This window comes from Eutrigla gurnardus, assembly GCF_963514095.1.
Source record: "Eutrigla gurnardus genome assembly, chromosome: 8".
Taxonomy (NCBI): domain Eukaryota; kingdom Metazoa; phylum Chordata; class Actinopteri; order Perciformes; family Triglidae; genus Eutrigla; species Eutrigla gurnardus.
The window spans coordinates 16,747,362-16,773,553 of NC_139922.1; the positions used below are offsets into that span (position 1 = coordinate 16,747,362).

A 26,192-nucleotide genomic window follows, 5' to 3' on the forward strand; every position below is an offset into this window, starting at 1 on the left:
AAACATCAAATAATACAGTCAATAAAGATATAAATAGCTGTATAGCCAATGAATAGCCCAATTAAATGTGGTAGTTTTGTGTCACTATGGCAACAGCTTGTTAACGGATACTGAAACTCTTATGTGTAAAATCTTCGTGGGTCATGATTAGTATGAAGAAGGAAAAATCCACGTTAGTTTTGGCCTGAGTTTTATGTTAAGCTTAATGACTCATGTCTGCATTGTCTCTCAGTCATTCATCCAAGTCCTTCTGTGGTGATTGGTATGTTTGCCTTATCCCACTAAAAGCAGACTGTTGCCAAAACATGAGGGAATCTTGCATGGTTGAAAAGGACACCAAACCTTGGTCTTCTGGGGACCTGCATGGGCTTCACTTTTTTCAAGAACAACATTAGGTCCATCACTCACACTCCTGAGACAAAAATCCACAACAGGCAACAAATAAAGTGCAACTCTTGCAGAATTCTAAAAACACTTTCTGAAGCATCATCTTGTGAATTTAATTAGTCACATCTTTTTTTTTTTTTTTTAAACAAAGTCATCATTGGGACAAGAAAATCATAACATTTAACATCATTCATATTTGAGTCGTAAAATCTTTGAATATGTTACAAAATTATATTTTAATATGAGAAACGTAACAAAATGCAAAAATGTATGACAGCAATGTTTGACAGGGATTTTGTGTTATTATGCTTCCAAAGACAGATACATTTCAGCTAAAAAAAACAAAACCCGGTCCTATTGAACCGGATGTAATGAATGAGAGGTACATACTTTAGAATTCAAACTTAACATTTAACTGACTGCAGATGGGTGAAAACCTAGATATGCCAAACACATGCAACTTTATTATTACTTGGATGATGAAAGCAAAACAGTTGTCTAAGGGCACATTTTAATTCCATGCGCTCCTTTTTTTTAAAAACGTAATCATGATGTCCGAATACATTCATTCAGTGAGCAATCCAAGCCCATTATAACAGTAGAGTTCTCACTCCTTTTAGTTATTCAATTGCTCCATTAGGTAAATATGAGAAGTTCCTCATTAAGTTAAGAATGGGCTTCATGAAGTCATCATGGCATTGTCAAGTTTACTGCTGTACTTAATTTGAGTGACGAAGTGAGAATTTAGTAATACCATTTTTTGTCCTGCTATACCTTGCTATGATATGAAATAAACATATATAGGAAAATGAATACATCTTAACATGACTTTTCCCAATTGCATCCCTTAGTGAATCTTTGGGGATTCTTACATTTACTCACATTTATGGGGCAAAAATAAACCAGGTGTTCACAAAAGTCACCAGAATACTCCCAGAATAAAACCGTTATCAATCTTAATGCATGTAATGAGATAACATATCTAATATAATGTTTGCTTTTTTGTTGAAGCAGATCATATACTATAAATCCCTAATAATCAATCATATTACTTTAGCTAGTCAGCTTGAAGCTTTTATTAGTCAGCTTGAAGGCCTTATTCAACTTTAGGACCAGTTGACATCTTGTAGAGGTTCCCTAGAGAGCTACAAATCATTATTGGTGCTTTTTATAACACGTTACTGCAACATAACAAGTGAGGTCTGGCTGACATGCTCAGTTGATGGACAAACCACCATTTCCAGCTCTGTTGGTCTGATGTTATGTATGTTAATTTGCAAGGTGACCCCCAAAGTTAACACAAATATTGGAATAAGAATCGTGAGGAAACACTAAGGGAAGATGTCATTGAACAAAAAATAAAGAACACCAAAACCATAAATCCAACATCTTTCATATATACATGACATGTCAATCTTAAAAACAGACACATTTTAATTAAGAATTTAGGGGTCTCCACATTATATCTCAATATCACACAGTAACTGTAAAAACTATTCATTAAAGAGATTGGGATTACCACTCTCAGTTTACTTCAACAAAGGGTGCTTGGGAAGAAAAAAAGCTTTTCATGTGCTGGGAACAATAATGTTAATAGAAAAGGTTGATGTACATCATGATCAAAATGAAGTCAACATGTATAATGTGTCATGTCCTTAAGTATTCAGAAAAGTTTGGTTTGAAAGAAAATGCGTTGATACAACAAAACACAGCCATGAAAGGCAAAATAAAATACACTTTGAATTCAAGTCCGTAAATTCAAAGAAAAACAAAAGGAAATATAGAACACCAACCTAAAAACTACCTCCTCCGATTCTTTAAGTAGTTCATAAGAAACAACAGTGATCAGCAAAAAACAGATGTGGGAATGTTCACACTATTTAAAAAAAAAAAGTTTATTTGTGTCAGTGCTGGAAAGAAGATGTCCTCAGTGGAGATTTTGTGATGTGAACGCTGACTAAGCGGACCACCCAACCTATTCACCAACCTATGAAATCAACATTAGGCCCATTCAGAAATGATGTCCAAAGCTCCCACGGCTGTTCAGCATAACATATGTATCGGTGGTATAGTCAAACAGAATAGTGGCACCAGTAAAAAGGACAAATAATCCAGTTTGTCACCTTCCAATAACCACCAATCATCCCGTTGGTTTTGATTATGATAATAACATCAGTAATAATGTTGATATTAACAAGGGGAAACTTTCAGGTGCCGGAGCCAACAGAATCAGAGTGAAAGGACGATGCCGAGGGTGTGCGTACAAAACTGTTTGTGCTAACTTTACCATCACCTTTGCTCGGGTGCTTTTGTCTCCCCCAGTCAGCCCTGGCTCCACCGCCTGTCCGGGGCCTGCAGGCAGAGTGCCCGGGAGTCTGCTGGCCGCACCCAGGTGAGTCCAACTCACACTGCTGTTTCCTGTCTCGCACGCGCTCCCGGCAGCCTTTGCCAGAGCCACAAGCCCCGTGGCTCTTCTTCCCGGCCGGCCTGTCGGGTTTGGGGGAAGCCTCGGGCGTGTGGCCCCGGCTGCCGCTGCTCCGTTTGTGTTCTGAGAAACGCCTGAGCGCTTGAGGCTCACACTCGAAGTCCGTGAGAAGGAACTGAGGGAGGAGGACTGTGTGCTGCTCGTACACATTGGGGACAAGTGAGACGCTGGATGCGCGCCGTGGGCTCTTCCTGGGGCTCGGCAGCGGCGTCTCGTCTATGAAGTTGATCACCTCGTCGCGGCTAAAACACCGCAGCTCGTCCTCGTAGTGCTCCGCGCCACAGACCACGCGCGGCAGGTGCTTGAGGGAGTGCATGCTGTCCTCAGAGCGTCGCCGCTTGCGATGCGGGTGGTGGTGATGGTGGCTCTCCTCGTGGTAGGAGACCAGGCTGCTCCTGCGCCTCTCGCGGCGCGGCAAGGTGGAGCTGTAGTGGGCAGTCACTATCATGTCCTCGGTGGAGCCCCATCGCTGAAGGTATGAGGGGATCCGGTCGTTGGTCCACATGTCGGTTTCGTCGTGGGAGTATCTTCTTGTAGGGGGCACCTGGACGCAACACACAGATCAAACCCTTCAGTGCATCAATGACTCTGCCATTCATTCGCCTAGAGCAACACAGAACCAGTAAGCATTGTGACACTGCTCATTGTCATATAACATTATCATAGATGTTATTTATACACCTATATTATCCATTAAAAAGGGTATTACATGTAGGATTCTTCTTATGTGCCCGTCAACGCCACTGTGATCTTGCACCTGCTGCAACAGCATGACTTGCAGTCACCCCAATGAATGAATAATGTGTGTGAACGTATAGATCCGTGATCTTTATTTTTAGATACCTTTCTATTTTTCGTACGCTGATTGAGCCGTTTGTGAAAAATCCTACATGCTGTACATGGAAGTTGTCCAAGTCCAAGAATGCTAAGTGCTTAATTTGTTTTTTTAATCAATCCCTCAGGCAATTTGTGGAAAATGTTAACATACACATGGTCATAACTGAACTAGTATTCCTCTTCATTATTTGGAGATGAAAACGGCAAAAGGTGACGATTCCCTACATGTTATACTCACATTCCATTCTGCTCTGACAACTATGCAAGAGTGAGAGGGTTTGTCAAGGTGACGTCAAGAGCCACAAGATTGATATCAGCCTGCCCCCCTGTGGTGGGTTTTAGTATAACAGAGAAATGAGACAGAAGACGATACAGTACCATTGAGTGTGTTAGGTGGGAGGGCTGAACAGCAGAGGGCAGCATAAGCATAATGATGAAGTCGGATGCAGGATGAAGCGACAGCGACTCGTACAATTAGCCAATAAAGCCAAAGAGGCTTTATTCTGCAATCAAACCATGTGAGAAGTGCCTTGGCAATTCTCACTTGGAGGTCCTACTTGATAGTGATTCAAAGGGTGGTGTTGATTCATGGTCTAATTGGGTCTTAACCCGTTTACAAGCAACAAATATGACATGACACAGTTTAGCCAGTCGTCCTGTAACTGAAATAAAAAAAAAAATTAAAAAGCAGCTTATTTGTTTCACCATCTCACATATACAGCAGGAAATAATAGCAAAAATAACTATACAATCCAATCAAGCTACTGAATCTAATGATGACAAAACAATGGATGGAGTAATGATTTGGTCTGATGAAATGATACGATTACTGTATTCATCTCTGTTTCACAGCTTTGTCAAAAGTCAAATTGAATAGAGAGCGAATCCTGTCGGATCACTGGTCTTTAAAATGTCCATTATAATGTTGGATGTCTGACCTGTTACACCAATTTAATTGAATTGTTTTTTTTTATATTCAATAAGCAAATTATTCAAGTAGTGTAGACTGCTCCAGCTGCAGGCCATACTGAGAAAGCTGAAGCCCTTGTTAAGTTGTTTCTGACAAAGATGACACAGTTTTAAGATGCTTTGTAAAAGCTAATATTGTGTGGGTTGCATCAGCTGATTCTGAAATTATATATCCTCACCACAGCCTTTCCGGGCCAAGTCAACCAATAATTTTCAGGAAAATTGATCCAATATTGGATTGTGGGCCAGGAATTGGGTTTTGTTGAATTGTCTGAGAAGGCTGTATGTTGGAGCAAATGCTTAATGCAGGCTGGAAAGGAGCGTTTCACAGCTCTGCATCTGACTGGGATGAATGCCCGATCCAATGGACACAATGATTTTGGGTAGAACATGAGCAAATGTTTAAAGTGCTTTCATGAAACCTTGAGAGATTCCTGAAATATAGAAGGTAAGTCAGTTACTAAACTCTTACCCTCTTACAAAATATAAATGCACTTGCATGTAGGCCCATGGCAAGGACAGAAACTTTGATTAAAAAAGCACATTAACATGTTGGGACTGCCGATGGTCATATTTACCAAACATTAGTCAGCCAGAGTGTATTTTTGATTCACGTAAAAAGAAGAAGAGAAAGAAAAAAGACAAAAAGAAAATCTGTGGCATATCTAGGAGAAATCACAAAATGTCTGATCATTCCAGAAAATTCAAGCAAGCTACTGTAAAGGCCCACAAGGCCATTTCACCATGCACAGTGTCATTTTAAAATAGTTCAATAATCAAGTAAAAGAAATGAAGAAAATTAATAAAATATACCTGCAAATACTGCATTTTATCTTCCTGTTGTTCCCTCAATGGATACCCTTGCAGAACCCCCCTTTCTAAGGTTGAGAACTCATACTTGGCATTACGGTCTACCGTCACGATTTCAGGCGCCAAGCTATAGTCATATGGTCTGTCATATATTAAGTCGGCATGAATTCCTCCATCTTGGCTGTTTTCTGCAAAGTGCAGAAAAGCACGGACGTCAGGATTAGAGAGCAATTAACTCAATACACAAGACAGACAGACAGACAGACGAATAGATAAGAGAGACAAGTTCAATTGTTGTCAAAAAAAATGTTGCTACAAAAACGACTTGTAATTCAATGTAGATGTTCAGTCGGGGATTAAAAAGGCCTAGATTGATGCTAATCCAGAAATCATTCCAAAAAGTTGAAGGGTCACGGCTTAACTCTCTGAAAAACTAAATTGTACAAAAGCGTGTGTATAAAAACACAACCGCCAAGTTTATTTTCCCAATTACTGCATTCATGTTCGTTGAAGATCAATTGGAGATGAGTGTAAAATGCTGATCTTGAGGATAATGTCGGCCAAAAAAAGATGAAAGATGGAAGTTGCTATTTGCACAAGCAGATCGGCATGCAAGTCAGTAGCTTCGGGAAAACAGGAAACAGTCCTTATACATACAACTGTGGTGAGTTATACATGGCAGGCCCTCTGGGAAAAAAGCAGAGAACTGGCAGTGTTAATTATCACACAGAATATGGCCTGCCCCTGTGTTGTGTTAATGTCTCCTGCTGGACAACGGGCAGTTATTAGGGAGGACGGCGGGAGGGAGACAATCAACAGGTTTGGAGGGTTAGAAACAGGAGAGAAAGGGTTCAGATCGGGTCGAGTTTAAACACGGCCAAAAAAAAAAATATTTTACATGAAGACATGGACCCAGTCCATAAGCATTTCTATGATTATCATGTGACCTAATTTTAGGACCAGATTTTATTAAAGTGTCTGTGATTCCTTGGTGAAATATTTAATTTCTCTTTTTTTTATGTATTAGTCTGATTTTTTGTATGTTCAGTTTAATTCAGACTACCGTCTCACATATAAGCTATATTATCTGAGCAGTAGGTGGGAGTCCACGTCACACGAAGAAAAATAGACTAAAAACAAAAACAATATATATTTATATGCTGTGTTTTCAGAAGAAGAAAAAAATACTTGTAACTCTTTGTGACTTGAGGGAAATATGACCATCATAATGACATGAAAGTGCTTTTCAACTTTACTGCAGGCGTTCTAGTTTCACTCTGGGTCCTAACAAATAAATAGGGAACCATTTATTTGTTTGTCCTCTCGTTAAATGCATTGGAGTGAACACGAAAAAAGTGCTGAAAGGAAAATATGTCCTTTGTGCAGCAATATTTCTTTTCTTTTCGTAATGACATCAATCTCATAGCATGATAAAGAAAATAAATAATTTTATGGAGTACAAGCCACGTACAAACCCACAAAAAAATATATTTTACTACAGAAAGTTACATTAACCAGACACATGTCAGTTTAAGCTCCTGACAACAAAGGTCACATGGTAGGTCACATGATAACATCTGTCCACTGATTTCAGATGTGAAACCACAAAATAATATAAAGTAATAATGACCTTTCAAAAGGAACTAAATATGTATAATTATTTAAGTAACATGTAATAACAGCCAAACTCAGAAATGCTACTGTTAAAAGGTCTTAACCACTCTGTAATAATGTAACCAAATGTATCCCTAAATAGGCTGCACATATAAGACATTGTGTTATATTTGTGATTATTCACTGACATTCTGAAAAGTGTCTTTTCCTTGTGACAAACCTTTGAAGTTAACTGGCTTGGATGGACTTTATTATGTACTGTAGCTTTTTCACATTTCTTATCATAACCATTAGATTCTCAGCCATAATTTGACAAAAGAAAAGAGTCAGTAGTCTGAATAACAGCATGTCTCTGTTGCTAATGCATTAATGTGCATTCAAATAAAATCACTTCTGATGGTTATTAATCCCAGAAGTGACACCATGCTGTACCTCAGGGACGAGAGGTGGAAATCTCTATAAAACATTAGGCTATAAACTAATGATTTCTCAGCTTGATGCTAACCTCTGGTTCCTTCATGCAATATTACTGCTCTCATCTTCCCCAGTACATTTACTCCTCAGGCTAAAACACACAATGATTCAGTTGACAGATCACATAGGTCGCTGTAATTCCTATGGCCAAAGACAGTCCAGAACACTTCTCCACTCTCTGTGCCCAAACCCTAAATTCAGAGAGCCATGCCTCATTTTTAACTGTCACTTGAATTTTGTAAAGTCAAGCAAATCATCTGCAACTTCACTTCAAAGCGTCTGTGAATTGGGCATTATCTTTGGAACCACCTTTGAATGCAGTTTGTGCGCGTCCTCAGGGAGCGCTCAACGGCACAAACGCTACTCTTCAAAGAGTTGACTTGTCCACACGGAGCTGTCTTCAGTAATAGGAATCATCGTCCATAGTCACATCATCAGGTGTAGAGAGGAAGGGGGAAAAGGGAGGCGGGGAGAGGGAGGGAGGGAGACAGTCCGACAGTGTCTTACCCTCGTCCACGTCGTCGTTGGACATGATGGCGACACACTTCTCCCACACCATGCGGATGTCAGCCCGATAGCGGTCACAGGCCCAGAGGAACATGGGCAGCAGGATGGACTGGGCAATGGAGCACCACAGCACACACAACACCATCCAGTTGTAGGAGCGGTCAAACTTCAGACTGGCAAAGCTCACCACCTGGGCAGGGTAAGCAAAGGGTCACACCGTATGGTGAGGACTGCTCACTGTGCTAAATTCTTTAAATCCATTCAGCCATAGTCAGAGCAAGGATAATGACTTTGATTGGGTGGACAAAGCTCGTGTTAATGTGTACTGTATATGTGGGTGTACAGGTACGAGCATGCAGCGGTAACTTGAGATGACTTATTCTACAGGATTATCACATATATCACCGATTAAATTAGATTAGTAAAGAGTGGCAATTCAATCACTTAGTTCAATTCAACTCGACAACAAATAGGTTCTCACATTTCAACATCAACTTGTAAATGCAACTGCTCACACATGCCCAACAACTGCTGCTGTGTTCAGGGTATCAAGTAACTAAACTTCCACAGTCATGTGATCTGCCGTAGAATTGATTTTAGTTCATTTACAGCCTGATGATATATAACGGAAGAGAAGAGCAGCGAGATATTTTTTTCTCATCATTTCACCCCTTACTTGTGCTGACTTTCAAAGTAAGCAGAGTTCAAAGGTTGATCAAGTGTGCTGTAGATGTAATGCGTTTTCACGTCTCGACTGAAAACTGGCACAGTTGTCCGGAGATCCTATGCAACACAGTGAACCCAATATCATTCATCAACCAATAGAAGTAGGTGCATCTCATATTCACATACGCATTAATGCCTCTGAACTGCTCCGTAGTGTAGAGAAAGGTGACCTTGGTTGGAGCACGGCCGCTTTATAAACCAAGCATTAGAGCTAATATTAGTCATCTGCCTCAGTGAAGCAACAGAGTGCATTATCTGATCGTTAGAGCTGACAGGTTCAGAGTCTGATCCTCATCTCTAATGCACTGTGCCAAGATGCTGTTCAGATTGATTAACTGAAATTCATTATCTCGGGTGTGACCTGTTCTGGGATTGAACTTGAGCACCAGTCATCCAGCAGCGGCGTCACTATGCGACTTGATGAAGTCGTGAAGTCTCCACCTGATATTTGTCTCGTCGACTGAGCTGAGCCAATCGATGAGGCCAGGTAAACCGAAGACAGTGGAAACAACTACATATACTGTGAACTGGTTTTCTATAAGAACACATCATCTGCTGATTTTGTAGCACTCTCTTTCAGCCAGTGAGCATATTAATATAGCAATAATAAAACACTCGATCTGGCATCAGACATTTTTTTTTATTTCCCATCCCTATCAAATTGATATTTATCCAATGACCAGTATGATGATTACTGTATGATGCTATTTTAAGGAGTTAATTTGACTATAACGAGCAGTTGTATAATGATGGCTGGTGTCATTTCTTCCATAAACAAATAAATGTTTATGGATGAAATAAATAGCTTTCACTTCAATTTAAAAATATAATGTATAAGTAGCTCACACACCACCTCTCGAGTATATGCTCATATAAATAATAACATTTTGTGTTTCTAACATCTATAATGTGGTGATTCCATTCTGTCCTTCATATCCATTAGTCAGTATTTGTCTGTGTAACACGATACATTTGTATGTGCACTACAGCTTTCCATGCATTTAAATAGCTCATTACATCAGGTCATAAAGACAGCTAGCTAACTTTGCTGTTTCTGTCACTGCGCTGGCATTATTATCTTTCATCAGTATGACACACACACACACACACACACACACACACACACACACACACACACACACACACACACACACACACACACACACACACACACACACACACACACACACACACACACACACACACACACACACACACAGGCTGTTGTTGTAAAAGTGATACTATCTTTTCAAATCAACTTCCAGCATATGAAGCAACAAGAATGTGGTTTCCCTTCCGATCCTGAACTCCAACACGTCACCATAGAGGCGTGATGTTGTTCAATCTTACGAGTAAAAACATGACACACAAATTAATTAAGCAGCACACAATATCAACAGAGGCATTATATAAAGACATGGTGGCTTTTTCCAGTATTCGTGTTTTATCTTTTCCCTGAAATTCATTATTCATAAAAAAGCATTTCCAACTCTCTTCTTTTTGAACCACGAACAGCAGCTGTGGTGCCTAAAGACCTGTGAGCTCATCAGTGCTGAGTAATTGCTCTTACCAGCTAGGATTTAATAATGGAGTTCATTCAGTCTCTGTATCTTTATTCACATTACTTATGGGTGCAAATTCTGACCTACTACCATATCTGTAAAATCCCAGCAAGGACCCTACATGCACCTTCTCGTAGGACAGGATTACAACACTAAGACATCACAGCATTGGAAAGTATATTCAAAGAAATAATGTGTTCTTCTGTGTGGCTTTGAAGCAGTATTATATTGTTGTGCAATGCTTATTATCACTAATTGGTGGAATTGAAGCGAACAAGCAACCATGAAATCCGTATGCTGCTGTGTGCTTCAGCACTAAAGGCTTGTGCAGAGAGTGCTGCTTTGTGCAGAAGTTTCTGTTCGGCTTGCCTCAGGTGTACCAGCACTTAATTAAAAAAGGCTTGTCTCATGTAAAAATGACAACTAACAGATGGCTTGTACAAATGATTACACAACAAAGGCAATACATTAGACACAAACTGATGCTTTAACATGCACAAAGCCCTCCTGTTTAAAAGTGATACTATATACAGAGCTCGTAGAAAAACACCTCGACATTAAAATAGACACTTGCATTTTGAAAACAGACTGTAATCCACACATGAGCAGAGGGTACCTGCTTTAACAAAAACATTTTCCGAATGGAAAATCCCAGCTCCACCAGTGACTTGCTTTTAAGATGACAGGATGGCTGGTTTGACTGCATCACAAGCAGTATGCCTTCCACAAGCTCTCAAGTCTGCATAGATGACCGATTAATTGACTTGTTTAAAAATGAATGAGAACGAGAATGAGGTGTGGCAATGGAAAGAGAACAGAACCTGCTGCTGCCTCAGTCACTGATCAAGCACATGGAGGATCGGTTTCCCCGGGAAGCAGAGCGAAGTTACACTTCGGTGTCACAAAAGACAACAGAGGGACGGTGTTTCCCGTGGCCTGTTCCTGGGAAAGCTCTGTCACATTATGTCACAGGGGTAACATATTCTTATTTTTGTTATGGTCATTTCTATACTGAATATATATATACACACACACACACACACACACACACAAGAATGCTGACCTACTTACACCCCCAGATGAGTGGAACCATTTAAGTTCATGTAAATAATAGAACAGTATGGTATGGTTACAGAAGCTACAGTGGAGAAACTCCATGCTTAACCCTCTCTTTTCAGCTTAATTTTTAATTTTTACCCCATCCACCCCGCTCTCTCCAGTGCCAACTCAATTAACCTCCCTCAGCCGAAGCATATAGCCTGAGTGAAGAGGTCAAAAAACAGAGCTCACTGTATGTTAAGGTGCATTTCTTTCTACTTTCTTTCTTCTTTTTTTAATGCTCCTTTTTATTATTATTTTATTCGATGGAACAAATAATACGGTTAAACTTGTTTTTATTTGCATAAATATAAAATTCCATTTATATTTTTCTTGTGTCAAATTAAATACATAATTAGATATGCTTATGTTGTCTGTTTGGATTAGGAAATAAAATGGGAAGTAATGAAATCTTTTTTTTTTTTTTAATCTAAATACACACAAGAGTCTCTGGGAGTTCTGGAAATACCTCCTATCTGGCAGACAGTGCTGTGAAAGACCAGCTCCATCATTAACTGCATGTGCATCATGTTTCGGCAGTGTACTCACCAGTATGGGGAAGCCAGTCAGGAAGTCATAGATAAAGACGATTCCACTGATCAGGTATGTGATCTGCAGCGACGTCTTGAGAGGCTCCGATCCATCAATGGATGATCTGCGTTTCCCCTGGGCGTCCTCCACCACTATGGTGGGGACGTTGAACTTGTTCTTGTCAGCATTGTGGCCCGCCTGAATGGAGAAGGTCTGGAAGAGTGCGATGCCGATGCAGATCACACCCATGGCCACGCTGCCGCCAATCAGCAGCAGGAAGCACACGCCGAAGCCCAGACCGATCTCTGTCACAATGAACCGGCAGTCGGAGGTGTAGAAACGGTCAATGGTGTCGTGCCAGCCCACTGCTGGAAGCGTAGACAGGATGAAGGAGACCATCCAGATGCCCATCACTGTGTGCACCGCCTGCTTCTTGGTGTTACTCAACCTGGAAGCAAAACCACAGATTTAAGCATAAACCGAGTCAAACTGCTGTCAGGCCTTCAAGTGAAATGGGCTTTGGCTTCTTTACTGCCGTATGTCCTGTAGCTCATAAGAGTGTTAAACTGGTGGACCTTGACTCTCATATTGGTGGATCTCAAAAGCTGCAATCCTAGTTCTGCTATACAATACTGAACGTAGATATTTTAAAACCTTAAACTAACTTTAAAAAACTGTTTCAAACAAGTGAAACCTGTAAAAGAAAAAGACAAAAGTAGGAGATTGTGAAAGTTGGACCCATAATAGTATTTTCAGCACATTGACTCACCTGTGTGTGAACTCACAGTATAGCTTAAAATAATTCCAACGAGCACTAATGAGAGATCCGACAGTACAGTTACATTTGATAAGGAGGAGACTGATGGCAAAGAAACATGCCTGACTGAGGAAATCAGCGGAAAGAATCCCACAAACTTGGATTAACTGGACTTGAATGGAGGGAAATCCATGGTTTGCTGATGGCAAACTATTGTTTTTCATGTCCTTCGGTCTACTTGTCATCTAGGTCTATTTCAGTGCAAAGTGATTTCTATTTCCTCTCACCTCCAAGTAATTGTTACAGTCGAGCAATTTGCTGAATGTGTTCGTGTCCTCTGGTGGTATTGCACTTTTGAAGGTTTGCAGCATACAGTACATAGATCTAAAAACATGGCAGACGCTTACTGGGGTTTTCATTTCCCAAACCAGACGCTGTGCTACGGAAACATTTGCACCTAAAGTAGTGTTGAGCTGTTCGCTGCTAGCTGGTAGAATATGTAAAGAGAAGCCATGACTTGGCTTTTGAAACATTCTTGTTTTATTGTCACTTCAGTCTAGCAATTACAAATGAGCCCCCTTTCAAAGTAGAGTTACAGTTTTAACAGTTTACGCTAATGAACGCTTCATGTGTGTGAATTCTCCGTTAAGTGTCAGTTGTCCAGGAGCGGTTTTGGCAGGAAACCCAATCTGTCTCCTCTAAAGAGAGCCAGAGCGCATGTCGCCTGTTCCCTTCTTCCTCTCATTAAGATCATCTGGAGGAGCAACTTGCAAGATATAGAATGCATCTCTTCACATAGAAAATAAGCTTTGATCAATGCGCTGATAGGATTTAGAGGGGCAGCAGTAGCCTCTATCTTTGCACTATGGCTTTGTGCAAAGACAAGCAGGTCTTGTTGTCACTGTGAGTAATTATGCTAGCCTTTCCTGAATGTGCCTGGGGTATATATGATGGAGAAGTTACGTCACCAAGCTGCTTGAATCTATTGCCAGAGAGAGAGAGAGAGAGAGAGAGAGAGAGAGACAGAGAGAGAGAGAGAGAGAGAGAGAGAGAGAGAGAGAGAGAGAGAGAGAGAGAGAGAGAGAGAGAGAGAGAGAGAGAGAGAGAGTTGTGAGTGGGGAAAAAGCTTCTAAGAGATAGCGAGCCCAGGATGACGAGAACAGCTGCCGAAGTACAAGGTTAGAATTCATAATTCAGGCCTTCGGTGTGTGTTAATGTCAGAGACAAGGCAGCCATACTACCTCAGCAGGGCAAACATGGAGCGATTTAAATGAAAGATGAACAGCAATTACACGGTGCATCGCCTGGGCTATCACTCCACCATATCATTGTTAAAAGTGACTCGCAAACAAGAAGGGCGAGCGGCTAAGAGCAAAGTCGATGCTTCCAGACAGGAGATGAGAGAGAATATAGTCAGATGAGTGAGAGAACAGATGAGGGTGATAAAAGCGTTTGAGCATAGCCTGTTATCTCTGTGTGGGCATCGGCCAATAATGACAGCTGCACAAGCAATAAAGATAGTAAGATTGAGCAAAGATTCATTTTTAAAAAGGACGTTTGCCTATCTTAAGTGAACATCTGCTTATGTGCAAAATCAGCAAAGCCGACTATAGGCTGAGCATCTGCAGGCGTGATGCCACAGGAAGTAAAAATCACTTTGTTTTTCTGCAGCGGAGGAAGAGCGTGGCGACAGAATACTGATCATCATGTACCACAGAACTAGTTCCTGCAGCATTTCAATATTCCATATAGTAGCTTGTTTTGTATTGCCCATTTCACATGTGCTTCGTCTGTATTTGCCACAGTATTTGCTCTACAAATGCATTCATGTGCAAGTGATTGTTCTGCGCCTGATGACCACAAATTACCCATGCATACTAAAGCCGAGACCTCTGAGGTGTGCATCAAGGTTAAATTGTCCTTTAGCTGCAAATAAACTAACCTAAAAGCACACTGGTCACATAATCATCTATATGCTAGTTACTGTAAAGCAATCATCATCATCATCATCATCATCATCATCATCATCATCATGCTGCTGCATCAATATCAAAGTAATGTGATGAAAAAGACACAAACGGCAACACAACAGTATTATTTTTTCATTAAATGTGTTCGTAAAAGATGAATAATGGCTGCTTCTAGATAACATCAGAACAGATTATGTTAAAGCAGCACTTCCCTGGATGTGGACAGAAATTGCATCAAAATCGTGTTTCAAATGAAGCAGCAACGTTCCGAACATCTGATTGTGTGTGAACAGCAGCTGTCTTGGGAATCTAACGAGACCAAACTGGTGTTACCGTAGACTGTTAATGTGAGGTGAAGCCCATCTTTATTATTCAGCGTTACTTAGTAATATCACTTGCTGTTAGCAGCCAAATGAAGCTGGAAGCTTGTGCTGGCAGATGATCAGTCTAGAGGGTTTTACATGGTGTTACCCCAAATGACTGCAACCAGTAGATGTGTTGGCACTGGCAGGAGAGGCGTTCCATCCAGAGAATCCCTTTCAAAGTTTTACTAACAACCCCTTAAATTACAAAAACCCAAAGCCTGGATATAGGCAAGAGGACAACAGACGCATGTGTCTCTTACCTGTAGTTCACAGGCCAGCGTACCATCCACATGCGGTGGTAAGACAGCGAGGTCACGGAGAAGCAAGTGACCAGCGTGAGGGTGTAGAAGGTGGAGACGAACACCTTGCACAGACCCTCGTTCCACTCGTAGTTGGAGTGCTGGCGGCGCAGCGTTATGACACAGTACATGGTGATGGGGATGGCCATGTTGAGGATGTGCGTGCCGGCCAGCGTGCAGATGAGGAACTCCAGTGGCTTCCACTTTTTCTGCTTGGCACTGACGCTGAGGATGCTCCAAGTGTTGGCCAGGATGGACACGCCCGAGCAGACCAGCCAAGCCAGCGTGTTGGCGTTGATGACGTCATCCTTCATGGTGGTGACCTCATCCACCATGTTGGAGCGGGGCAGGGCGGAGCCTGGGGGTCCGCAAGGAGCTGTTGGCGAGAGCAGGTACACTCAAGGAGAAGGAGGAGGTGATGATGGGCAGGAGGGGATGCAGGACGTCGGGCAAGGCAGGCATCCTATCTGGGTGGGCGTGCACTCTCCATGGCATGGCCACAGCAGGGGGAGGACATGGTAGAGGTGCGACACAGTGGGATGTTGGAGGGGGGAGGAAGAGCCAGGCCAGTTCCCTAACAAGCCTGAGGCTGGAGAGGGGGAGAGAGATCACACAGTCAGAGACAGAGGATGTAAAGAAAATTATGTGAGTCAGTCCGATTCAAAATAATCCTTCACCCCACATAATCCCTCATCCCAGCGAACTAATAGGGTTACGTTAATCACAACAGTTTAACTATCACTTAATTCTGAAAGCTGTCAATTTCATGCCAGTAACAAGAGTAATCATTTTTCAAATGCAGTGATATGTTAGACCAAAGCATAAAGCTACTGTCATACGCAACTCCTGTTTCAAATCATTCCTGAACTAAAAAAAAAAACACGAAGCATCCCTCAATTTATATCACGATAGGAATGTCGATTTTTCGCCAGATAAAACAAGCAAGACTTCACTGTGGTCTCTTCAAAATTGTTATCGGCTGTTTTTTTAAATGTATAGGGCAGACTAGAAATGACTAATCCTGATCCTAACCAATAAATCACTTGTCATTTTGTCCCACCCCCTATACCCCTTAAAAACTGTGACATAACATAATAGGATATCATGCAATCTTGTTTCAAGGAGTCGTCAAAAGAACAGGCATAAAAAATAGTTTGCTATAGTTTTGGTTGGCTGTTTTTTAGAGCCATTTCCAATATAATACAGCTTCAGCCAGAGTAGTCAGAAGAGGATGACTTTGCTTCCCCTACTGTGAAGTGAAAAATGCTTTGCACAGCTGGAGCACGTTGTCACATCTATTTCCTGTCTTTCAGTTTGTCCAAACACTGATGTAATGTGGGCAAGGCCCTTAAGAGGGGACACTGGAAATGACAAGAACCACATCGTCGTCATCATCCTCACTGCTCTCAAATCCTCCTCCAATGCCACCCTAAACATCTGCCAGCAGGAAGGTTATGAAGCAGCATCTATATGCTCCTCAGGACGTGTGTAACCACATATATATCAGGAGGTGGTCCTGCAAACATGAAATACTCTGCTGGTTCAAGAAGAAACATATTCACACCAAAGGACCTTAAAGCTTGTCATTTAATATTTGTCCAGGAAACAACAAATCAAAGTCTGGACTGACTCTTAAACCTGATCTTCCGTGTTCTTCAAGTCCAATAACACTGTAGATGTAAAATCATCATATAACTCAAGTTTAAAAGGGATCAAATGTGTTGTGATCCCCCTGCCGCCAAAACAGATTACCAACTAATACATTTAAGAACTTACTGATCGTCCATGCTGTTTGATTATGATGTTATAGTGAGAATCCTGACAAACCAGATACAATAATAGATTTGAAAAAAAGATAACAAAAAGGAACATTTCACTATGGAGTCGAAAACACACAGTGTTAAAAAGTGTTATCACATCCTCAAGAACCATTAAAAAACTCCTGGGATAGTAAAAGAATGATTCATAGCGAACTGAGCTGCAGTCTGCAGACTGGAAACACAGTTGAGTCAAACACTAAACATAGTAACAGCATCAAAACACTGGAAAATACCACAAATCTGTTTCAAAGAACCACACAAGAAAAGAAAAAAATCACAAAACTTTATTTCATTTTCAAAATTCTCATCTTCCCCACAGTGGGAATATGATATTTACTGTGTCACCCTGACCATTTTGAATACCTTCACTTTATTATATTGTTTGCTAGCAAATGATGAGGTGATAGCGTTGTGTTTACAGCTTGTTTCCAGTCCCCCAAGAGGACAAAAAAATCATTGCAAGTTTACTACTAATTTCTAATAGTATCCAAGCCGCTGTTTGCTAGATTTTATACCCAGCAGTGAAAGTTTTACGTGGGGTGTGATGAGATAGTGAGAGTCAGTGCAATTACAGACCAGTGAACCACAGCAAAAGACTCTTTTCACCTTGTAAAAGCTTTTAGATGAGCCGGTTTCAGGAATCCGCCATTGTGCGTGCCCACACTCTGACACACGGGGAGACGTAATGGAAAGGAAGCATCATTAATACTATTTACACCTGTGCTTTTTCTGTTTTCACAAAGCTGTGTCTCAGTGAAAGGGGTCAATAAGGTGACTAAAACCCAAGTGCTGCACAGTGGAGATGAGTAATAGTATATCAGTTCTTGAGTTACCACCAAAAATGTGTTTTTTGTGACGGACCTTTGACCACTGCATTCTAACAAGTCACACAAAAACATGCCACATTATACCTCTTGTAGCCGCAAAGAGACTACAGAGAAGACCACTTAGCCAACAATGTGGTCCATTACCATGATAAATCACAATATACCCAAACAATTCCCCTTTCTACCTGCAGCTATTTTTATAATTCACCAACGATGCAAGAGAGCAGCAGAAAATGTACTCCAAGTCCTGCTTGGGTGACTCATGAGGCTCTAGAGGGACAATGGCAGCTTTCAATTTTCAACCACGATGTTGACAGGCAACTGCAGTTTTTCTACCTGTGGGAAGAGCTGGCGGTGCCGTCGAGGTAATACTGCCATCGTTATTGTTCCTTTATGTAGGGTCACTTTCGGTTAATGCTCACATGTTCAGAAATTAGATGTTCTGAGGGACCTTTTGTGTAATGTGATGCACGAGTCCACTGAGAACACACTGATTCCTTCTAGATGTCCATGAGAATCAGCACAATTCTGCATCATTCGGACTAAAATTCAATTAAGCCAGCCATCGTCCTCAAACAGCACGTAACCAGGCCAAAACCTGGGAGAGGAGTCAGTTACTGGATGACTGCGCTGTGTAATACTATATAAGAAATGTTGAATATTCAGAGATGAGAAGTGAAAAATGCAGACACAGTTAATCATGTCTATGATGTGGGTAAACTGCAATGAAACCCAAAGTACTCCAGCCTGGACTACAAATAAGATTCAGAGAATTATTAGTATTTTATGGTGTTACAATTTATATTGTGACAGATTAGGTGTTAGTAATGGCAACAACTGCTCTTACTGAGAAGAAAACATGAGTTCGCACGTTCTTCTGTTAGGATGAAAGGTCAAGAGGGCAACATCTTCCTTGGACTGCGTTTAAATGATTGGTTAAAGGTTTAAGAGAGATCCAAGTCTCCAGGCTTAAAGCCAAGCAGCTCATTGTACATCTTGTTCCAACAGTTACAGCAGCTTTTACTGTGAAAAAAGAGCACATGGTGTAAATACTGGCAGTATCAGCCAAGGAGGGTTTGTTCAGACTCAGAGTGACTCTAAAGAGCCGACTCGGTTTGCTCATTACTGATCCTCATTACTAACCTCTCAAAGAATGGTGTGGCGCAAACGCTCTGTTGTTTTGAACCGTTTGTTTTATTTAATTGAAGGTTTATGGATCATAATCAACTGCTCATTTGCATTTTCTTTTCTCTCTTTCTCCCTTTGTTAAAATATTTTGTGCTAACTTTATGACAAGAAAACAACTGTTTACTGTGACCTGCTGCATGAAATTAGATTTAGATTTAGAGTTTTAGATATAATATCAGGTTAATTTAATCTACTCTGGTATTCTTCAATGAAACTGTAAAAATGGAAAATAATGAAATAGACTACAAAAAAAACTTGAAATAGTCTTTGTACTTCTTTATATATTTAGTAATAAAAATATATGAAAAGCTTTAAGGAAGTATAATTTGCTAAGATAATTAGTAGTAGTAGAAGTAGTAGTAGTGGTATAGTGGTTGTCATATTAGTAGAAGTCACCACAATCGCAGTGCTTTTCTTGAAACACGTGACTGACAGGCTTCCTAACCATAGTGGAACTAACAGCTCGTCACCCACAATCCCCTGGGCCTCCAAGCCAAATGTGTCCTCTACACAGGGGAAATCAGCACTGGAAATTACACACAATCTGTAAAGACTTTCCGTCTCCAACATCCAGATGTTGAATGTTAACAGACTGGCACAGATTCATTGAGGATGATAAGGAGACAGAAACGTGTCATGGTGGCTTTAATTGCAATTTAATAATCAATCATTTTGTACTTTGTCTACATGGAGGGTTTACATCCAGACGTTGCTTAAGAGCCAAGCTGGGGTAAATAATTCATATTTTTTTTGCCTTGAAACAAGAAATAATTGATGTCTGAGACTTTAGAATAACTATGACATCAATGTCTAGATCTGGGCTAAAGAATCAGTTCTAGACATTTAAAAATAAAAAGTATGGGGTTTAGTTTTGCCCTCTAATAGCTTTGTTAGTGATAAATATCAACAATTTCCAAAATAATGTGTTGTATTGTGTTTGTTTCTACAGATTACTCAGGATTGGTTGTTCATTTCTAGGCACAGCATAATTATTCTCCATCGAAACTTATCTGTCAATGTAAACATGAAGGCCGACTGCCTGTCTGAACAAAAGCATTATTATAGAGGGCTGATGAAATCTATCTGCTGAGGAAACTGTTTTTTTTTTCCTCCCGGATGACTAACTTATCACTCTGCACATGAGTCAGTTTGAACTGCTGGAAAAAAAACACTTTTTCATTTCTTCATTTCAAACTATAATCAGCAGTGATAAAGAGAGGAGGAGACAAGTGTGCCTAGACAGATTTTGGCGGGCAAAAAGACGGCTGCATCTGTTAAAACAAAGGCCAAACTGAATGACAGCGAGTCTGAATGGGATCAGACCAATTATTACACATGAACCTGTTCCAAGCAGGAGGAGGATTTTCAAAGCACCATCCATCATCAGCACAATGTCGGTCAGTGTGTTGGGTGTGGTGCCGAGTGAGAGCCAACGTACATGTGTAATGCTGACCCTCATCACTCAGCTCCTAATTGGCAGGAGCTGGAGTGGACCTCTTTTATAAGCTCCATGCTGATGGGTGTGATGCATGGGCTCTTACTGCCCCCCCGGCCACTCATCCCTGCAGCTGTCAGCCAGAAAAATACTCTGTTCCCCCCCTCAGTGTTCAAAAAGTCTCTGATCCCTACACATGACAGGTACTTTACTTTGAAAGTCAAGTCAGCATGCAGGTAAGCTTTTTGCAGCAGCAGGACTCTGCTTCATATTTACAGTTACAACCACTCATTCTAGGGAGCTGCCCAGTACAAGTACATCCTCTACAGCTTTGAGGGTTAAGTGCCTTCTGCCGGGAATGTCAGGGGCAGCCATTCATTTCCCCGTCCCACTTAAAAACAATTACAAATCCAGCACAAAATATTTTACTGCACTGCATGGATTTAATGTTTCTCCTCTGTAAACATTGTGCTATATTTTCTTTGTAATCAGATCCCTTTGTTTACTTATGCTGCCTGCTCTTTAATATTATAGTCTGTTACATTTCTAAATCATGGACTCAGCAGCTAAATGGGATCCTAATAAGTGAATAAAGGGGGGGGGTCATGCAGAGGGGCATGGCAGGGTTTTCAGGCCTTCCATTTGCTCTCTGTGTGGACCGATTCATCATTCAGGTTTACATCCTATAATGTAAAAAGGTCCGTCTGAATGTGCCTGTCCCTTTAAGACCCCTCCCGAAAAAAGCCAAGTCTGCTGTGATTGATCAGCGTTTTCCACTCATCTGCATCTGCGCCGTCACCGTCTTCATCGTCAAAGCAGCCGAGGACAGAGATTAGCACTATGGCTCCGGCAGCATCTGTTTTTTCACACCTTCCTGACATTTCACTGGGGTATAGGGTACATGACGTTATATGTCGGGGGGGGGGGGCACCTTAAAACTATACCACCATAACACTACACTGCTACGACGAGCTATGACGTTTCCGATACATTTTTTTCAAACCTTCCCTGGGAAATATGCCATATGTGTAGTTTAACAACTCACATAAATAATCATGCATCCAAAATATAATACAAAACCATACATTTATCATATATTATCATAGTTGCAGACTGTTTGCACATAGTGCGACATGTCACCCACACTCGCTCTCCCTATGAGGGATTACAATTGCCCTGAGAGGCCAAAGACACTATCAATCTTCCTCATCTCCAGCGTGCGCTCATCATCTTGTTATCAATGAGAGTCCAGGAGAGGTTCCTCCTCGTGTGACAAACGATCAGCACGACTGGCTTCAACCCGCTGTCCTGGAGAAAGAAGATACCCGAGACAACGAAGGGGATTCACCTCTTTTACACTCAAGTGGCTGATATTTGTGTCCTCTTTAGAAGTGCTGGTTCATCTTTAAGACAGAAGATTTCCTGGAATAACGGAAAACCTACCAATGTTATTATACAGTTCAATGCACACATACTAAATCCTAAAACCAGCCATGAAGTGAACGCTTCATTGAGATCTATAAAGGTTCCTGTTCCCTCCGTTGGTATGTTCCTGCTGCGTCCGCGCTGTAACCAAAGGAGGAAGCACAGCTGAGTATAACAAGTCTTATAAGATATAAGATATGGCCTTCCTCAGTCAAAATCCTTTAGACCACAGCCAGTGGGCTTGTTTTGTCACCAATATCTGACATTACCGTATCATGCCTTCATAAGATCAGTCATTGGTAAACCAGCATCACATTAGGCACTCTGCTGCACTGAACTGGAACCAGACTGGATCTCTTATAGAGTAGGTTGCATAGCAACTGCATCGGTCTCGAAGAAAACATTTCAGCAGAAAACTTTGATCACACTAACTGCACGTCTACCTCATAAATATAAAAATAAATCTGTCAATTAAACTTGTTGAAATAAGGATAAGTGAAGCCCATGCACCTCTCCTGAACACCGACACAAAGTATCCAAAAGAGGCAGATACAGGATAAAGACACATTAAATGTCCCTACTTTTCCCAGAATCCTCTTGAGTCAGCTTCTTTACAGTAAAGGCAGCATCATTAGGTGACCTTTCTCACGGAGTGATTCTGACACAGCCATAGCTATAAAAATAAAATACATTTAAAAAAAAGCTTATTTGAGTATAGGGTGACACATTTGGATGAGGAATGACAACGTTCATTTCATACCCTGCATAGTGGTTCTGTGGTGAGTACCTCTGCTGTCCCTGTACAGTATCTGCTTACAGCATGCGACACTGGATGACAAAGGACTGAAACACTACAACAATAACATGTTGTGAGCAAAATGCCGCTTCCGTTTAATCACAGCATTTTGCTAATGCACAGCGGGGAGGCAGGCTGCTCTCCAACCAGAGGACCTGGATTCAGGCCCCTGTGTCAGATACACAAGTCTCAGCGCCAGTCATCGGAGGATAATGAGCTCTAGAGGTGCTCACGTGACCCTGACCTTTGACCTTCACGTCGAGAGGTAAACCAAGACCATTCTTCTATTGAATCGATAACCTCCTGCTCGAGATTACACATCAAAAAGGCAAAGTATTGAATATGGAGCAACCTCCCAAATCAATACATCAACTGGGTCATTATTAAAATAGTCTTCCGGGTTCCAAGTATGAAACATTGGCAACAAATGTTCTGTAAGTTGTATTTTTTTAACATCGTAGAATCACACTTTTATATAAGTAAGGTATCAAGTATTGTTTTGAAACACTGATATACTGGCACTTGAATCAAAATCTTTTTAAGATCAGGCCATTGTTTGACAATCAGGCACTGAAAGCTTGCATCAGTTATCATTTTTTGATTAGGTTTGATTAGAAGAAAACATCCCATGAGCTCAAGGATTCATCACAGTGCAACATGAATTAAAACACGTCGAAAAGTACTTGATTAAGTAGCACTGATTAAATACCCGTCAAGTAGTATTATGCTCCCAGGTACTTTAAAAAAGCTGCACGGGACATAAATAGTAATAGGAAATCTAAAATGTCTGGCTCTAATTGGCTTTTGCGGTGCAGTTAAACTCAGTCTCGGGCCTAGAGACACTTCCAAACAGGTTTTAATTTTTCCACTCTGTTAAAAAAGTTTAGACCCTTTTGCTTGCATTTGACATAGAAGTGTCTAATATTTTTCCTGCCTGTGAGAATGCATTAATAATAAACTATGGCACCCGAGCTTGACATCATTTTCATTAGAAAACAAGCTCCCATTGCTGATATGTCTTATCTACTGTGGTTTCCATAATTCCCTTCATGCACTTGATTTTCCAGTAACTCTAAGCTGCAGTAAATATGCGAGATTACCAGCCGTATTAGTGCAATCAGCGTCAATTGGATGCCTAAACAGAACTCACTAATAAGGTAAAAGGTATTAAAAAGGTCTAAAGCCAGACTCCTACATGCCGTTTAATGTTGCCGAGGCACACTGTAAGCACTTTTCTTAGCTGAGCGACCAGCCTGTCAGAGTAAGTGTTTGAATTTTCCATTACAAAATGTAACCCTAGAGGCTCTCTTCCTGTTTATGTTAAGCTACCTCCAGCTAGGACTGGAGCTGGATCACTGGGCACCATATGGCAGAAGGGTTAGAGTTCGGAAACAGGCATCACATTTGTGTGAACTGAGATGGTAGAATAATGCCATACTCTACATAATATACAAATATATTCACAAATTCTCAATGTCATTAATGCCATGACAATAAAGCTTACTAACAAAGTCAAGCATGTGTGTGTGTGTGTCTGAGTAGCACAGTGTGAACACGAGCTGACGCGGTCACAAAATGACAGAGCCAAATGTGTGACAGACAAAATGTCACATATGCCCCGTGAAACACTGAGATCTGTTGTGAGGCTTTGTGGCGCAGCGGCAACAGCACACTGGGAACATTCGTCGGCTTGCATGGCCACTTTCTGACCTGCGACTGCGCAAAATCCACTTCTGCTGCGACTTCTCTGTGGGAAAGGCATTCAAATAACAGCACATTAACTCCCTGCTCATTCTCCCTCGTCTTGCTTGCAGTCAAGTCGAGAGTCCTTACTTTCAAATGGTGAAAACTAGTGATGGGTTGGAACCTGACGGGCAAATCCTTTGTCCAATAGTCTGAGAGTCAGTGTCGGTTCCGGCTTCAAAAAGTCCTTCATCACGGCGAGTGCTACTGCACTGTGTGGCTATACTCGACACTTTCATTCCAGAGTTATACATTGGGAGTGGGACTCCATGGGGCGTGTAAAGGTCTATAAAGAACCACAGAGAAGAGTAGCAAGGAAAAGTTGAGGTGTGGATCTGTGCCAAGATTGTGTTCAACACATTGCAGAAATGGCCTGCGTTAAGTTTGCATGTTCTCTGCAGGCTGAAGAGCTTTGTGATGGCAGGATACTCTATATTCTTACGTGACTGAGTGGAAGTGCATGAACCATCTGGGTTATTGGTTCCAATTTTCCACCCCTTTCTTAACCGTGTAAACAGTGTCAAGATCTTGGTTATAATCCAACACACACATTTAATGTAAAAGGCACTCCTTGGTAAAATTAGGGCCCTTATGTAGTTTGTAATTCAATCAACCCACTCCTGAAAATAGGTTAAATTTACAAGAATGTTACATTTTTATTCAAGTTCATTTACTTTCCCCTTCTGATCAGCTGAGCTGCTCATGCTGCAGGACGCCACCTGTTTGGACGAAGCCTCCTCCACCTATCAAAGATGGGCTGATCGCCAACGAGCCTGACAGGATTACAACCAGCTGTGCGAGTCGCATCTTACCTTTCACGAGACGTTCCGGGCGCCAAACGGGCTCATTGTTCCGGAGGGGACGAGGATCAGTTCGGGTCCGTTGAAAGTGTCGTTTACATCCCTGATAACTGATCAGCGTCAAGTTAAAAGGGACGACCTGGGAAATGTAGGATGAGCCACCACATCGCCACAGCTGTACTCCTCTTGTTTCTTGTTGCCCTCTTTGTCTCAGTGGTTAAAGGGAGGGAAATAATGACGCAAAAAATATGGACGAGTTTTGGAATAAAAAAAATGTAAAAACTACTTAGCTCGCGAGACGACGCGAGCGCCGAAAGGGCGAGTAGTTTCTAGGTAAAAGGCGGATTTCTCCTTCTATTTCCCGACACTGGCGAGGCGTGCGACGGATGAGGCATGATTGCTGCGCGCTCCCGACAGCACAGGCTCGTGCGCGGGTCAGACGCTCCGTGGCCGTGGGAGTGAACCGCAATAAGAAATAATTCATGGAAAAGAGGTCGGCATTCTGGCAGCGCGAGGACGGCTCTTCTGTGTGTTGCACGTTTTTGCTTTGAATAAAAAAAACGGGTCATTTGATTCCTGCGACCTCTGAGTGAACACGATTATCATTATCATTTTTAAATCATGAAATGTCTCATTTGAATGAGTTGATTTTAAAATGGATTTCCATAAGCTAAGAGAAGATGGAAACCAGAGGAAGTGAGAGGTGACTATAGTGGCCGGTCTGAATCAAACTGACCGTTGATGTTATCCATTAAAAGTTTAAAGGA

The 26,192-nt window shown here is 41.3% G+C and overlaps 1 protein-coding gene across 2 annotated transcripts; it reads right to left on the reverse strand.

Annotated features, from left to right (window-relative positions):
- Positions 1-505: 505 nt before the first annotated feature.
- Positions 506-25,795, reverse strand: gpr153 (G protein-coupled receptor 153). 2 transcript variants are annotated; one of them, XM_084016465.1, is made up of 7 exons: positions 25,438-25,795; positions 15,353-15,980; positions 12,019-12,448; positions 8,084-8,273; positions 6,146-6,175; positions 3,948-3,967; positions 506-3,416 (listed from the first exon to the last, which is right to left on the reverse strand). In XM_084016465.1, exons 2-7 carry the CDS (start codon positions 15,724-15,726, stop codon positions 2,595-2,597), a joined length of 1,866 nt encoding a protein of 621 aa, XP_083872591.1. In that variant the 5' UTR covers positions 15,727-15,980; positions 25,438-25,795; the 3' UTR covers positions 506-2,594. The 2 variants fall into 2 exon arrangements, with proteins under 2 accessions (XP_083872591.1, XP_083872590.1); XM_084016464.1 differs by lacking the exons at positions 3,948-3,967; positions 6,146-6,175 and adding an exon at positions 5,492-5,676.
- Between the last annotated feature and the right edge of the window lie 397 nt (positions 25,796-26,192).

Excerpts from the sequence above, each read along its gene's own strand:
- gpr153 (XM_084016464.1), bottom strand. The coding sequence starts at position 15,726 with ATGGTGGATGAGGTCACCACCATGAAGGATGACGTCATCAACGCCAAC. Across the intron at positions 12,449-15,352 it reads CGCTGGCCTGTGAACTACAG|GTTGAGTAACACCAAGAAGC; the intron begins GTAAGAGACACA and ends TTTTGCTTCCAG. Across the intron at positions 5,677-8,083 it reads CAACGACGACGTGGACGAGG|AAAACAGCCAAGATGGAGGA; the intron begins GTAAGACACTGT and ends TGCACTTTGCAG.